At 41.7% G+C, this 15961-nt stretch overlaps 1 protein-coding gene across 5 annotated transcripts in view; it reads right to left on the reverse strand.

Annotated features, from left to right (window-relative positions):
- SCAPER (S-phase cyclin A associated protein in the ER) overlaps positions 1-15961 on the reverse strand; it is a 137511-nt gene that overhangs the window by 6219 nt on the left and 115331 nt on the right. For all 5 annotated transcript variants that reach the window (XM_053988573.1, XM_053988574.1, XM_053988576.1 and 2 more), the window contains exon 29: positions 14317-14466. In XM_053988573.1, coding sequence (XP_053844548.1) covers positions 14317-14466 — 150 coding nt within the window. The remainder of the gene's footprint in view (positions 1-14316; positions 14467-15961) is intronic.

The raw sequence follows: 15961 nt of genomic DNA on the forward strand, positions 1-15961 counted from the left end.
AAGCATTTGGATGAGTCTAAACTCTCAGCTCTCACCCTGTAAGCAAGAGGTGCCCCCCAAGTTTGGGAGTACTGTTGGAATTTTAAATTAATCAGAGTGGTTATAATACTGTTCTATTTTCCTGGGGTAAATTCTATAATCAGAAAAGTGTTTGAAGTCAATCATAACTGATTCTAAAATAACTACAACTGGCATTTCTGATCCAGGACAGAACAAGAGAACTCTTGATTTCTTTTTGATGGCCACCATACCCTTGATGAATAGGCACAGGAAAAGAAATTTTTGGGACTTTTTATTTTTCATTTCACAGTTCACTTCCTTCACCTGTCCTAAAAATGCCATGGATAATTATTGAAGTCCTGCCAAACTCACAGTGCAGATACCCAAATAGCTTCCATGGAATTATTATTTCATTATCTTTTTATTTTCGATAGCTTTACTACTATGATGTTATCAACATTAAAGATAGGAAGGGATATAGAGGGGTTGCTGACTGTTTTAATCTGGTATTTATCACATGTGGAATCAATTTAATGATTTCAGCTCATTGTACTAATGCAGCTACTAAACCTGATACACTATATTATGTACTCTGAAGAAAAAAACCATGAGTCACCCCTTACTGGAAAAAACCCAATCAAATAAACCTGCAGCAAAGCACATATTCCTTATTTCACTGTTAATGGGTGGAGAAAGTGAAGGCCAGCACTTGACTTAGCAGATGAACATCAAAGAAAACAAATGAAAACCTTGCACTTCTCTTGCTTGACTTTTTTTTTTTTTTCTTTTTTTTTCTTTTTTTTTCTTTTTTCTTTTTTCTTTTTGAATAGTCACTTGGCTTAATAATCCCAGGGACTTTTGCAGGCCTGGAATATGGAATGCTCATCTTACAAACTGCTCTCATACAAGAGATACAAGCTCCTTACTGAAGTGCAGCTCGCCTCTCCTCCTGCCACAGACTGGGATCCAGACATATTTACCCAGAATTAGCTTTTCTGTTGCTCTCTCTCTAGCCTGCAAATCAGATATGCCTGTCAAATGTAACAAGATCCTAATTAAATCACTGCATTTCTGTACACCCAAGCATTTAAGCACCTGCTTAACTTCAGCTATGTGCCTATGTTCCATTAATATTTCCTTGTGGTTTTCTTTTCCTGAACCGAGACCTATCAAATTAGTCCAAGCTACTACAATTATTTTTTTTTAAACCAGAGCAGGCAACTCACATTGATATTTTCTGTATTTCCTTTTAAAATGTTGCGTATTCTCAAAACGTAAAGATACTCATACAACTTTATTGGTTTTGCCTGTGCTTCGCTGGAATAAATTCCAGCCAAGTTTATCTTATTTATAGCCCAACATGTTCTAAATGCTGGAACAATCCTGTGAAGACCCAAACAACACACAGGTAGGAGACACAGCAAATAGCAAATAATAGCAAAAAATGCTATTTAATGATGAATTAAGGAAGTTTTCCTTTGAGCCACCAGCCAAACTCCAGGCCCTGATCCATCCTGGAGGTGGAGCCCCTGTTACAGAGTGGGTGAGAATTCAGGTTTAGCACACCAGAAAGCACTGGCCAATACTGCTCTCAATGTAAAAGCCTGCTGAGGAGAGAGTGGAGCAACTCAAATCCTGACTCTCAGGACTCCAGTCCTGCCTGGCTGGTGTCTGTCTGCATGTCCAGGTCTCCCACACCGTGCCTGCTGCACCACAGCCAACTCTCCAGCACCATGAGTGATGTGGTGACCTGTGGGAACTTTCCACTGAGCAACACCTTGCAGGGCAGCCTATCAGTTATCTTCTGTCACTCCCACCACTTTATGGCCTTCTGCAGGTCCTGCTAATTTGCTTAATCTCCAATAGCCAGCGGGTCAGGCTCTCTCCCCTGCCCTACCAGCAATCCATGCTCCCGTGTGACTCCCTGGGAAGTGCAGTCATCATCCCTATCCACTGTTCTGGTATTTCTGAAGTTTATCACTTAGGAAAGCATGATTCATGATTTCTGAAGTCTCTAGATGGAATCCATGTTTTCCTCACGTTTACTCAGGCCAATTTCACTATAAAGTCAATTGCTTGGCCATTTGCTGCAGTTCTCACTGTGAAAGCCTGAAGCAGTATAAAAGTCAGTCTTTCAAAACAGACTCCAATGACAAAAGCCAGCAATATGCCACACAGCACTTGAGCAATAAAACAGGACAATCAATCAAAAAAATTAAAAGCTCCATGTGGTATGGAACAGTAATAAAGTAGTGAGGGGAACTCATCATTCCACTTCCCCTGTCACTCAGGTAGGGTGTCTGGCTCCAGACCTGATGTGACTGCTGGAAGGATATTCCACAAGGATTTTCCATCCTGGATACTCACTCCTTCCCTGTACGTCCCCCAGGCCAGCAGCCTTACTCTCCTGCAACTGCTTCCTGGCACCTTGCAAAGGAGAACTTCCCAGGACTGCATGCCTTTGCTAAGGAGCTAACAGACCATATGAATCCAAAAAACTTGGGCACCATTCTCTTCTGGGTAGCAAAGGGAAACGCTGCAGCTCATTTCATTTTTCAGTGAGCTCCAAGGGCCTCAGAATTAATGTTCTGCTGCTGCTGTGGGAGTAAGAATCATAAAAGTGCAGCTCCTTTCCTTCCCTGCAGGGAGACAGTGAGTAGCACACATAGGGACAACCTTCACCCAAGAATTAGCAAAGGAAAGATGTTTGGCCGACACCTCCTAATTCCATTTACATACTGCATATATGTATTTGCTCTTCACTTAATCTTCCTCTGTATTTCTTTTATCAGTGAAAACGACCATTGCTTTAAAATGCATATATATGTATTTTTGTCAAAGGAGGGTAATAAAATCCCCATACCTAATAGGATCCAGAACTATTGGAATGGTACAGAAACGACACAGAATGTCTCAGCAGCTTCATGTTAAATCAGATGTAAAATCTTACCAATTCAACAGTTAATTCTACAGAGAACTAAAATAAGAATCCTCTTGCCTTTGAAACTAGACTTTCATAATCAGGTAACTGAGTGTACAAACAGGATTTTCACCAACAAAACTAAAATGTCATTTAGAAAATTGAAGAATGACTGCATGTAAAATACTGAACAAATATTAGTTACATTGAAGTGAATTGATAATTCATAGATTCATATCATTCACATATTCATATGTTCTGAATAGACATGTAATGGTGATGCATGCTAGTAATTTGTCAAGAATTAGCAGTTCAATTAAACTGCCCTGTGAAGATTTATTATGGAGTAGCATTTTTGGTGACAATCTGAGTTTCTTTTTTCAAGTTGTAACTGCATTCAAAAAAGAGGAACTAATTGAATTTAAAACTCTGCTTGCAATCTTCTAGAGATTTAAAGAATATTATGATCCCAGACTGGTTTCCAATGGCTCTATGCATCTATGTTAAATATTGTCAGTTATTTTATTACAAATAACAAAATAAATGGTTCAGTGTCAGACCAAGGACTTTTTCACTGCTTGTGTACCACACACAAGGTTAGTCCAGGATTACTGCAGACTGGAAGTGCTGATTTTTAGAGCAATATTTAGTCTAGTTTTACTGGTGGATTTAGGTTTTCTTACTTCACTTGGACATTTGCAGCTCTGTAAAAACATCATTCATGTGAGTTATTTCTGTCAATATAGACAATAAACCCACCAGAATTATCTTTTAAAGAAGCTGATCAATTTTGTAGTCAGGTAGAAGAGTAAGCCAGCAGCAAACATTTTAGTCTGTGGAAGGGCAAAATGAAGAACTGAAGTGATTCACTTTGGGAAGAAACTTTGGGAGCAAAGGAACAGCTGGCACCAGTGGCACTGCTGGGGCACAGGGCAGCCACAGGGGCATGGCCAAGGCAAAAGGTGGAGACAGCACCCAGGAGATGTCTCAGCCCTGGCAGCACCTCCCACCACCATTCCCAGCCAGGCCAGGGGAACTGGCCTTCCTGCAGCCCATCAGCTCCTTTCATCCACACAAGAAAGGGAAAATGGGCAGCAGAGAAAGGAGAAAGATTGCCAAGGACAGAACTGAAATCTGTGGTCACAAACCCAAATGCTGAGTTTTGAACAAAACCTTACAAGTCATCCAAGTGCACTGCTCTTGTGTGACTAACTCTGCATGAAAATGTCGTGGTCTTAGTAGCCTATAGTCAGGCTGATGGTTTTGTAGTTTTGACCAAATATTAGGAGTTGCAGCTCTTTTCTCAAGTGAAAACTGAGACAAAGTTATCCTAATGTGGATACAGGAACAAGCAGTTGGAAAGTTCAGAACTTCCTGAAGCAAAACCTTCTTTGGCTCTTGGAGAAAAGCCTGGCAGAGAAACAGGGTGTTCCACAGGTACTTAGAAACAAATACAGTGCTTATTACCAGGAGCTGAATTCACTTTCTAGAAAAACACCCTTCCTACCAGAATTTCCTTTCATTTTTATGAAACGAAGCATTAAAATGTGCCCTTTACTTGTCTGTGCTCTTGTTATAATGTAGTTCACGTTCAGATGCAATTTTCTTAGAACAGCCCAGTCTAAAAGTTAATGGTTCTCCGAGGGGCACTCCCTGCCTTCTCTGCTATCTCAGATGACCTGTGCTTCCAAACTTCAACATGGCCATTATAAACATTAGCATCTTAAAACGGTACTTGGTATGGGAACCACTAATGTTTCTTAACCATGTATTTATCATTCATATAAATGCCAATTCTAATTTGTACTAACAAGTAATAACTTCATTGAACAGGAACTGTGCATCTAATTCCTGGAACAGTGTTCTATCAACCAGTTAAATCACTTTGTTTGATGTCAGGTTATTTACAACTTTGTAAAAGAAATAAGTCTTTATATTAGTACTCCAGAGTTTCTCTTCAAAGTTAGATCTGCATTATTTCTTTGCTTCTATATAAACAGATCTCATACTGCTAGTATTTAATCAGCAGAATATGTCACCACTTAGGCTCTTCTTCTGTTTTAAGGTCAAGCTCTTTTCTTTCCATTTTGCAAACTCCACTATTGGCAAAGCTCTGAGCAAAGAATGTCCTAAATTCCTCCTAGCATTTCTCAGGAATCAGAGAAAATCATTTCCATGCAAAAAGAAAGTTCCAGATTGCTACATTCAAATTTAAAAAGAAGAATTTTGTCTATTTGAAAAATTCCAGTGTTTATTTTTTTAGTGTCACGTGTAAGCTTTCAGAGAGAAGATAAGGGTGTTCAGGAATAACATCAGTCTTCCTATAAACCACATTCTAAGCATTGTCCTTTTAGAGCTCTATGGTTTAAGCAGATTCAAGGGTGCTCTGTGTATACAGCACAGAAAAAAAATTCTCACATCGGTTTTTGTGTAACCATCCTAAGACATATGAACATTTAGGATAGGACAAGGGCCAACCACCAGGACATGATGCACTGAAAACATAAAAATGCTCACCAAAAGTGATGATAGTGGAAAATCTAGCAAAAGTTCGCTATACAGAGCTTTTGAAAAAATGCAGCCCAGAATGACAACTAACAAGTCACCTTAGTTATAAGACAACAAATGAAGTATATGCAAGATTAAATTCAACAATAAATAAATAATGTTAAACAAATATTGTAAAATGTAAACTTCATTACAATGTGATGAAAGGAAAATGGAAGCAATTCTAATATGCATTGAGGTTACTTGTGAATTTAATACTTGTCCAGGCTACAGGAGAAAATGATAATCTAATACCTGACCTGGAAAAGGTATTAAGGAAAAGCCTAACTTCCAGAGTGACAGCATTTTAGCATTTATTAACATAAAAATAAACATTTAAATGTGAGGTTGTTCTCACACTTCATGTTAATCATATACTTAAGGACCCTGTTAAACCAAAGGGTATCACTGCTTTCTAGAAAATTCTAAGCTTCATTGTTTCCACAATAATGTAATAGAAGACAGAATATGAAGAATTCATATTCAGATAGAATAGAAGATTCATATGTTTAAGTGTCGGGCTAATAATTTTTAATCAGAAAGTATTATTACAGATCCAATGTATGAGAAATACATATATTCTGTCAGATAAAAAAGCCCAACTCATCACGACACATCTCAAATCCTCAGGTGTTATTCTGAGCCCTGAAGTGATTAGAATTAGCCTTTGTAGCCCTGCACTGTTTTTGAAGAATCATCTTCACACTCAGAAAACATCTCCAGCTTTGATGATGAACCCCTTTAAACTTAGGCTGCTGCTTTGGGCGCGACTCTCTGGTCATTTACTCTGCATGAAATCCAACTGATCTGAATGAATATGATTTAAAGGGTAGAGAAGAAACAGGACCAGTCTACAGAAGTTCAGCCAAACTATTGGCTGAGGCTTCTGCCAGCATCCTTGGAAACAGAGCTAGTTTGGGTCAAAATCCTCAGAAGGTGTGAATAATTCAAACATTACAGTCTAAAACACATAAAATCTTTTTGTGTGTCTCAGAGCATTTTCTCTCTTCAAAAGCAAATATCTTCTGTCACACTCTGGAACTCTACTCACAAGTAAGCTATATAGTCTTGGAATTATTATTCCTAGCACGTTTTGTCTTATAGCTTCCACAAGAAATGTAAATGGTTTGTCAAAGTATCCAATCATCAACTAAAAAGCTTGTGAAACACTGAGCCACTGGACATATTACAGAGCTGTCTGAGACAAAGCTTCAAAGAGAGAGCAAGAAAATGTGCTTTTCTGCCACGAAAAATGAGCTACAATTTACCCTTTACTAAGGGGAGAGGAAGACGAGCAACATTTTCCATAGTACTCCATTAATGCGTTAGGTTCTTTATGTTTCCGTATCGCTCCAAACAAGTGTGACTTGAGCTGAACATGACACCACGGGCTGGGCAGACTTCTCTGGCCTCTCGCAGGCTCCCAGCCCCGCAGCAGCATGCAAGGAGAGCTGTCAGCTCCGGGAACACAGAGCAGCCCACGCTGCCTCTGCATGGGGCCGGCCCAGAGCGCCGCGACAGCCACGGCGGCTCTGCGGCCGCGAGAGCCGAGAGTTTACGACAGAGGCACAGGGAGTTCCCTCACACATGAGGCGAGGCAGACAATAGCTCGCAAGGCTGATTAAAGATTTGCAGGCTTTAGACTCTGTCTTAAGTCCCAGTGTGAAGAGCAGCTCCCGGGCGCAGGGCGAGCGCCGCTGGGCGGGAGCGCAGCAGGACTTGCGCAAGCTCCTGCCTCCGCCCGAACGCCGCCCGGGCCCGGGTCTGAGCTGGCAACAAACTGCTTATTAACAGGATTATGCCGAACTCGGTGGTGGTTTTCCGATGCGGACGAAGTTCCACTGGGGATTAAGCTGAGACCACCAAACTCCTTTTCTCCTGCCCCAGGAGTAAGGTCAGAACGCTGCTCGCCGCAGGCGGCAGCAGCCCATTGCTCCGTCCCTTCTCTAAGCCTCAGCTATGGGCTGTACTCGAAGATTGTTGAAATTACTAACTTTTATCACATTGAGAGATAAGTTTGTTCTTCCGTGTTTACAGTTTGAGAGGAAGACAGTAAGATAAATCCAAATGCATTAATTTCTCACACTAATTCCTATACACTCTTCTCCTCCCTACAGGAATGACCCAGTCATCGTGAACTGAAACTAAATACACTTCATGCTAACTCTTTGCTCATATTAAATTACCTTCCCCACATCCTCTGACCCCCCCCAAAAGATCCAGGATGCATTTTGGAATGTTAGAAATACAATTAAGATGTGACACGTGAAATGTGCAGTCCCAAATGCTTCTGACATATTTGATTTGCTTTGTCATAGATCATTCTTTAAAAGAAAGAGTTCATCAGGAAGCTCAAACAACAACAAAGGTGTCTGACAAATTACCTAAAAGACTTCCCCACTTTTCCCTGACTGCCCAGACAGGAATGCCATCTCTCCTGAAGACATTGGTTCACTTAAGTGAATTTATGTGGCTGAGGATGTAAGGCTGCGAGAGCCAAGGCATATATTACAGAGCTGCCTTAATGTACTCAGCTCTAACTCGGGCACTTTAATCCTCGGGGGATTTCTGTTCACAAGCTGAAGTGCTTCTAAATGTGAGTCAAGACTACAACTTCACATGAATCACTCACTTGCCAAAATCAGCTATTCCACAAAATTTACCAGGCGTATTTCTTGTTCAAACCTATAAAGCTTTAAAACATCAGGTTCTGGGGCTTCTAAAAATAAGTTTTAAAGAAAAATTCCATAACCTCAACATGAAATCAATACTCCTAAAAATCCCTATTTGAGAAGAAACTAACAAAATCAGAATTACGTAAATTCAGATCTTATTTACTTACAGATAGGGATGTTAGCTGCATGGTAACTACCAATTCCTGCAACTTTACTCTTTGTGCCGTGTTTTCATAAAGTCCACCTACCAGATAAAAATTGTTCCAGTTCCTTCACAGCCCCAAAAGCAACATAAACTACAAAAGTTTAATGATGGCCTCTAGTAAACAACCCATATGGAAACTCTACATATTTTTATAACTTGCAAGTTTTCCTGTTGACTTCTGATTTGCACAATTTTTCCATTTTAGAAGTATTTTTCTTCCTTCCCACTAATAACAGAGAAAACTGGCCCCATACTAAAACTCAGTATGTACTAACTCTGTCAAAAGCACAAAATAATTTCTCTCCAGAAGGTCCCTTTTAATCTTAAATCCCTTTGTAAGTGTCCCTTGCAGCCCAGTACCTGTAACCACAGCTAGGATGTGTCATACACAGATCTACATTTGTGACACCTGGTGGGACAAAGGCTACTTTATGACACAAGAAGGACTTACCACACAGAAGAAATGCTTAGAAGAAAATATCACCATAAGTCAATCATTTAACAAAAAAGGGAAAATAATCTTGGGATGAAACCCTTCTTGGGGTCTAACTACCATGCTTTGGGTGCCACAAGTCAGTCCTAAATTTCAAGATCCTTTCAGAACTGTGCCTACCATACAATATTTCAATTTCTTTACACATTATATTTTTACCTGTGATATTGCTGTGTGACGTGTTACATATTTAACATGGGAGAAACTCCCTCCCAAAATATCCTGTAATCTCACTGCTCCTAACTCCTTTACCTGGATTTAGCTGAGACGCCTGAAACACGTTTTGCAACAAATTTTCCACACCTGTATAGCGAGGAGTAATTTCTAGTAGGTGACTGATACTATTAAATCTAATTCCATGTGCTTCTATTTTCAGCATATGGATCATTAGATATTAACATTTCAATTAGTTATGAGTTTATATTAACCTACCTTGTTATGGACACAAATGTCTGGGGATAGAGGACTTGGACAGAAGAAATAAGTGAGACTTATGCAGCTGGAAGACTTCTGGGGATTAAAACCCTTCTCCAAGGACACATAGTGTGCATGTAAATTTCTAAAAAACTTCGGAGAGAACTTTTTACTTCTATCTACAAGCCCCTTTTTGTAACAAAAGTCCTGAAAAGCTGCACACAGTTTTTCCTAACTCTTTTAGCAGAGATTTGATTTTGCAGTCTAGCAACAGTATAGTGTAGAAACATACAGTTCATATCTTACAAACCCTTATTGGTAGGATTCTTCTAGAGCACTCTAAATACAGTGTGCACCAAAGACTGGCAGAACAAAAGCTATTTTTATTTAAATAAAGGCATAGCAATGCAACTTCTTTTGGAGCCTATCAACAAGATCCTGAGTCTAAGGATCTGATTTGTGAGGACTTTTCAGATGAAAAATATTCCCTAACTGCAATGAATATGGAAAGATTTCAATTCCCAATGCAGCAATGTGAAAGAAAGCAAATCATCTGTCATTCTTGTTAATTTAATTATAGGATTACATTCAATTATTCAATATAATATGCAAATAAGGTGAGTTGACAGCACATGCTAATTATATTCATTACACTAATTAAATCAAACAATAAAAGGGGAAAAATGTAATGAAATAGAAGGATAATTTTAATTAACAAGAATATTTTAATTAGAAACTATAATTCTACAGTCTGGTATAGCAGGGTGGGCTATTGTAAGATTGGACATTATTTTTATTACACAGTTTAGCTTTACATGCCCATCCTTGGTATCATGGGACCTGTTTTTGTATAGCAGCAGATGAAATGGTGGCCAGAAAAAGAGAACCCCTTTTCCCTGCTGGTCCCTCCCGAGGAGCAGATGCCCAGGGAGGCTGAGCTGGGCTGTGGGCAGGGGCTGTCTGGCTCTGCAGTAAACACGAGTTCACGTGGCGACACAGGGCAGCCTCACTGCTGGTCTTGCAGTGCTTCAAATACTAAAGAAACACTCCTTGCCTTCTGCAGTTTGCACTTCCACAACTGATTTATTTCTTCAGTGACAGCAGCTGCCCTGGAAAAGCTTTATGAATGGTAAAACAAAATAGGAACGAAGGAAGGGAATATTACTAATATATTATATGTGGGCAGAGTCAGCAAAATCACAGCCTTTTTAAAATAAACAGAGCAAGCACTATCAAAACACTCGGGAATGTGTTCCTCAGGAATCCATTGTCCTCAGTGCTCCTCGACAGAATCACTTGGGGCTGGCCCAAGAGCCAGGCGTGGTGCAAACACCAAGTGGGAGCCCAGGCATGGCCTCTGCATGTGGGACCCACCAGGAGGGCTGAGCTCCTGGAGCTGGGGGGAAATCTCAATCTCCAAGCTGCACAAGAGAAAAGCACTTTCCCCCTTCCTTTTTCATTTGCTGCTCAACTAACCATAAAGACTTCCACAGACCGTGTAATAAACGAAGTCAAACCTGTATTATATTAAATGACTGGCATATGATGCTCTTGGAAGATTTTGCTCTATGAATGTGAAATATTTAGGAAATTGCCCTCTTATGATTTTGACTGCATAGTGGTAGTAGTTCACTTACTTAAATCACAGTGCTACTACAGAAGGTCAATGCTGAGGTTGACAGGCTGTAAAATTTCTGGTTTAGAAATCTGTTCTCCAAACTGGAGAACTGCTTCGCTTTTTTAAAGTTGCCTTTTTTTCCTTCTTCCAGTATGCTGCTTTGGATATTGATCTGTTGATGTGGACAGACAAAGGAACCACAAAACGGGACGCTGAAAACTCCAAACAACTGTTTTTCCTTTTCTGTTTTGAGTACTGAAAGGAATGAAAACACACCTCCATTTGTAATAAGAAACACAAATTTAGAGAGGAATGGACTTTAAACTACAAACGTTTCCAAACAAATGCACATTTGACTGCAAGAAGAACCTGAATGTGCCTTGAAATACATCAGTTATGGACTCAGTTGAAGTTGATTCAAATACTAAATAGAGCTATCTGGCTTTATAGAAATTTGTTTTCATAGCTCAAGTCTAGTGTATCTATTTTTATTACACTGTACTTGCCAGGACTTCAAGCCTACTATTTGAAAACTTTCACTGTGAGACCAATTTTTTATTTTTAGTAGGACTCCCCAGATGATCAACAACGGAAGAAAAAATTGGAAGCTCTTAACATAATAAAAAATTAAACCATAACTGAATGAATAGAAAGCACTTCCCTCTTCATGAAAAGCAGCCTGTCTAGTAGAAGTCACAACACAAAGAGCACCTTAAAATAATGACCATAAGCAAGTCATACAGCTTTGCCTGGCAATAAAAGAAAAATTACTTCCCTTCACTAAAAATCCTTCCCAGTATTTTTCAAGTACCTGAGTGAGGAAAACTTCAGTTTTTCAAAATGTTTTTTTAAACAAAAAAGCCAAACACAAATGCCTCTTCCTCATCTAAAATCTTATTAATGAGGAATATTAGAAATTACATTAAAAGTTAAGCATGTCACGACATCTGACATTGGTGCCTCCAAAGCAAACACCCTAAAAGAGAGCTTTTAGGGCACGAGATGGACTGACACAGCATGGCTGTCTGACTGAAACCCTGAACCTGACGTTGAGAGCTGCAGAGGCCATCTTCAGCCCCAAGAGCACAGGCTGAAGGCTCCAGCACCCAGCTGCAAAGCCCAGCCCCAGCCAAGGCTCCCCCCAGGGCCCAGTGTCCACTGCCCCAGCCGGAGCTTCCCGGGCACCGGCACTGCTGGCAGGGCAGGCTGGTAGTGCTGCAGGAACCCTGGGCTGCAGGAACCCTGTGCTGCAGGAACCCCTGTGCTGCAGGAACCCTGTGCTGCAGGAATTCTGTGCTGCAGGAACCCTGGGCTGCAGGAACCCCTGGGCTGCAGGAACGCTGTGCTGCAGGAACCCCTGTGCTGCAGGAACCCTGGGCTGCAGGAACCCCTGTGCTGCAGGAACCCTGTGCTGCAGGAACCCCTGTGCTGCAGGAAATCCTGCTGCAGGAACCCTGTGCTGCAGGAAATCCTCTGCTGCAGGAACCCTGTGCTGCAGGAACCCCTGTGCTGCAGGAACCCTGTGCTGCAGGAACCCTGTGCTGCAGGAACCCCTGTGCTGCAGGAACCCTGGGCTGCAGGAACCCTGGGCTGCAGGAACCCTGTGCTGCAGGAACCCCTGTGCTGCAGGAACCCTGGGCTGCAGGAAATCCTCTGCTGCAGGAACCCTGTGCTGCAGGAACGCTGGGCTGCAGGAACCCTGGGCTGCAGGAACCCTGGGCTGCAGGAAATCCTCTGTTGCAGGAACCCTGTGCTGCAGGAAATCCTCTGCTGCAGGAACCCTGTGCTGCAGGAACCCCTGTGCTGCAGGAAATCCTCTGCTGCAGGAACCCTGTGCTGCAGGAACCCTGGGCTGCAGGAAATCCTCTGCTGCAGGAACCCCTGTGCTGCAGGAACCCTGTGCTGCAGGAAATCCTCTGCTGCAGGAACCCCTGTGCTGCAGGAACCCTGTGCTGCAGGAAATCCTGCTGCAGGAACCCCTGTGCTGCAGGAACCCTTGTGCTGCAGGAAACCCTCTGCTGCAGGAACCCTGTGCTGCAGGAAATCCTGCTGCAGGAACCCCTGTGCTGCAGGAACCCTGTGCTGCAGGAAACCCTCTGCTGCACTGCTCCTGCAGTGCCAAGTCCTCCATGCAATGAATCACATCTGTTTGGGCTTGTGTGCCAGAACAGAAATATTTGAGCTGCAGAGACAAGACAACACAGTTTGCTGGCACTTCTGGGAGCCAGCTCGACCCTCTGGGCAGCAGAGGGACTCAAAACGGCAGCAGCATCACACGGGGTTAAAAATGACCACTCTGAAGTGCTGCCAACAGGCAGCTCCAGATCCTGAGCGGGATTTTGGTCACACAGACCAAATCTGGAGGCTGCAGCATCCTCCCTCCAGCTGTGGCCAATCCCACAGAAACACCACTGTATAAGTATATAATACTTGTGACAGCATTGTCAGCTTTAAGATATTACAGTGTTCCAATTACAGTCAATAACTGCAAGAATGTTATAGAGCAGCTTTTCTCTAAAAACTTTCCTGACAAGTTTTAACACTTCCTCCTGCTCATCAGCTGAACTGAGGGCACTGAGCTCCTCACCCTGAACCCTTATCCCAAAAGCTGAGCAAAGCAGGGAACAAGCACAGAGAGAGAACACAGTGAGTACCTTCCCAAAATGCAGCATTCAGTTGAATCATACCCGACGTGTGGGCACTGTAATGCAGGACCTACACATTCAAAGTCAGCTTCACATACTCAAAGAGCCAGTGCCAAGCCCTGCCCTGCCAATACACCCTGAGGTGTTACACACAAGCTGAGGAAACCAGGAGATTTTAAAGACCAATATATTTGAAATATTTTTTTGAGTTTTGTGTCTGTGTTACTTTATAAGCCAGTAAGAGAGGTCACAGAGTCCAATGGCAAAAGTGGACAACAATCAAGGAAGCTAAAGGGGAATTTCCATTGTTTCTTGAATAGGGCATTTAGTTTATGACTGAAAAGATTCATGGGGAAGAATGGCTTAAACCTGAGCACTGGCAAGCAGGGAGACAGCTACATCAGCACCCAAAGACAAGCCTTCATTGGAGAGTAGCTTAGCTGGCTTTAGAAAGGTTTAACTTGGGTACCACAACCATCTGATCAAGCAGATGTGAAGCTACCGTAGAATTAAAAATATCAGTGGCTAATGTGCCTTGGCAGGGTGCAAGGCCAGTTCAAATCAGTGCAATGGCAGCATAAGAACTACAAATAGAGTTTGCCTGTGGACACACAAAATGTATGTCTTTGTCTTAACACACAACTTCAGTTTCCCTTTTGCAAACACATCCGTTTGAGCTCCCAAGAATCCCAAGTGCTTCAAAACCAATGCTGAGGGGATGACTTTCCTGACTAAATGGAGAGATCCATGATTAAATGTGCCCTTGATAACTTCTGATCCCCTTTTCCATTTGCCTTACCTGGTTATCTGGGTTGTTTACAGTGAAGTAGCCCACACAAATGATGACTTCGTGCAGCAATCCTTCACAGGTATGCTGAGAGCAGTACCACAGCAGGGAGCTGATAATGTGCCTGAAGGCCAGGGACAGTCCTTCAGCTCCCACAATTGACTGAAAATAGACCAAGAAACAGAGATCACACTCCAGCAGTGTGTTCTAGAACTTGTGTGAATTGCATACACATCAACTGCACCCTTCTGGGGTGTTTTTGCAAAGTACAGGCTATGTTCTTCCTTGTGAAATGCCACAATCAGATCTCTTTTTTCAGCCGCTTACTGTTCACAACTGGAATATAATATTAAAAGCCACAGAAGCAGGAATAAATTCAAATTTTCAAGGGACACAGGAAAAACTGGATTCTGCTTATTTGACATTCAGTGTAGCATTAGGCTGACCATTTCATTTGACATACATTACATGATCCAGGAATATTTAATAATATCTCTTAGAAATAAGCAAAAGAAACCAAACCATCTTCATTTCTGCAACAGCGCAAAATGCATTTCTCATTAATAACTCATGCTCTGAATGGAATACAGTGATTAATAACAAATAATGACTTTTCAAACATTACAAAAAGTTTAGAAACATCCAAAAGGAGAGAACACTCAGCTGCAAAGCTTCTTGGGATGTTTTTTAAAAGTAGGCAAATAGCTGTAACGTGGAGATTCAGAATTAGATTTTATCTGTGCAGCCTACAGCCTCTATTTAATAAACATGTCAAGCAGACAGAGCGACACAGGGTCAAAGGGGAAAACTAAAGCACAAGGAATGAGCATGACAGTCTCCTAACTGTAATGAAACAGCAATGCAGGCCTGAGAAGATCTCTTTCATTTCAGAGTTTTCTTCATTTTCTACCTTGTAGCCTGTGGTAAATACATACACATAAATCCCAGGCTGTGGCGTAGTTTAGTCCTGCTGAATGCCAAATACACCCAGCAAAAGCAGGATCCTTGACAATGAAACCAGGCTCAGCTGTGGATGCTTTCGATCTTGAACTTCAAGCATTCTGGTAAGCCAGTGTATTTTCAAAATTTAATGCTCAATACAGCCACTATTTACTGCTTTATGTCACGTAAATGCCATGTTCTCAGGTCCATCCTTATTTAATTAGTGCTGTCTGTGCATGCTGTGACCCAGTACTCCGGGTTTAACCTCCTCTGATAACAACAGGTCAAAGGGCACCTGAGTTTGTGTATAGAAGTTAAACTAATTTTTCAAGGAAACTATGCTTCCTTTTTAGCCAGAATTAATATCAGCTCAGGACCCTGTGCTGTTTCTCACTACCATCTTTCAATTGTTTATACTGTCAAATTAAATGAAATACATATCCATGAGCCATCTGTGCTAATACAAACTCGAGAATACCAGACCTCTTCTGCTAATCAGAACCCCCTATTCCATAGTCCTACCAATTTGTGATAAAATTACTCCTTAGAGATAATGATCACACAGTGCATAAAGGAGGCTCTTCCCTCTGCTGTCTGCCAGCCTGCCATGGCCCACGGGGTCAGTGTCCAGCAAACTGCCTCAGGTGGATGTTATTTTTAACATTACAGAAACAAATCACATTAATGCACGGGAAGGGAGAGCTGCTGAGGCTCC

The sequence above is a fragment of the Vidua macroura genome, chromosome 12, assembly GCF_024509145.1.
Source record: "Vidua macroura isolate BioBank_ID:100142 chromosome 12, ASM2450914v1, whole genome shotgun sequence".
Classification (NCBI taxonomy): Eukaryota; Metazoa; Chordata; class Aves; order Passeriformes; family Viduidae; genus Vidua; species Vidua macroura.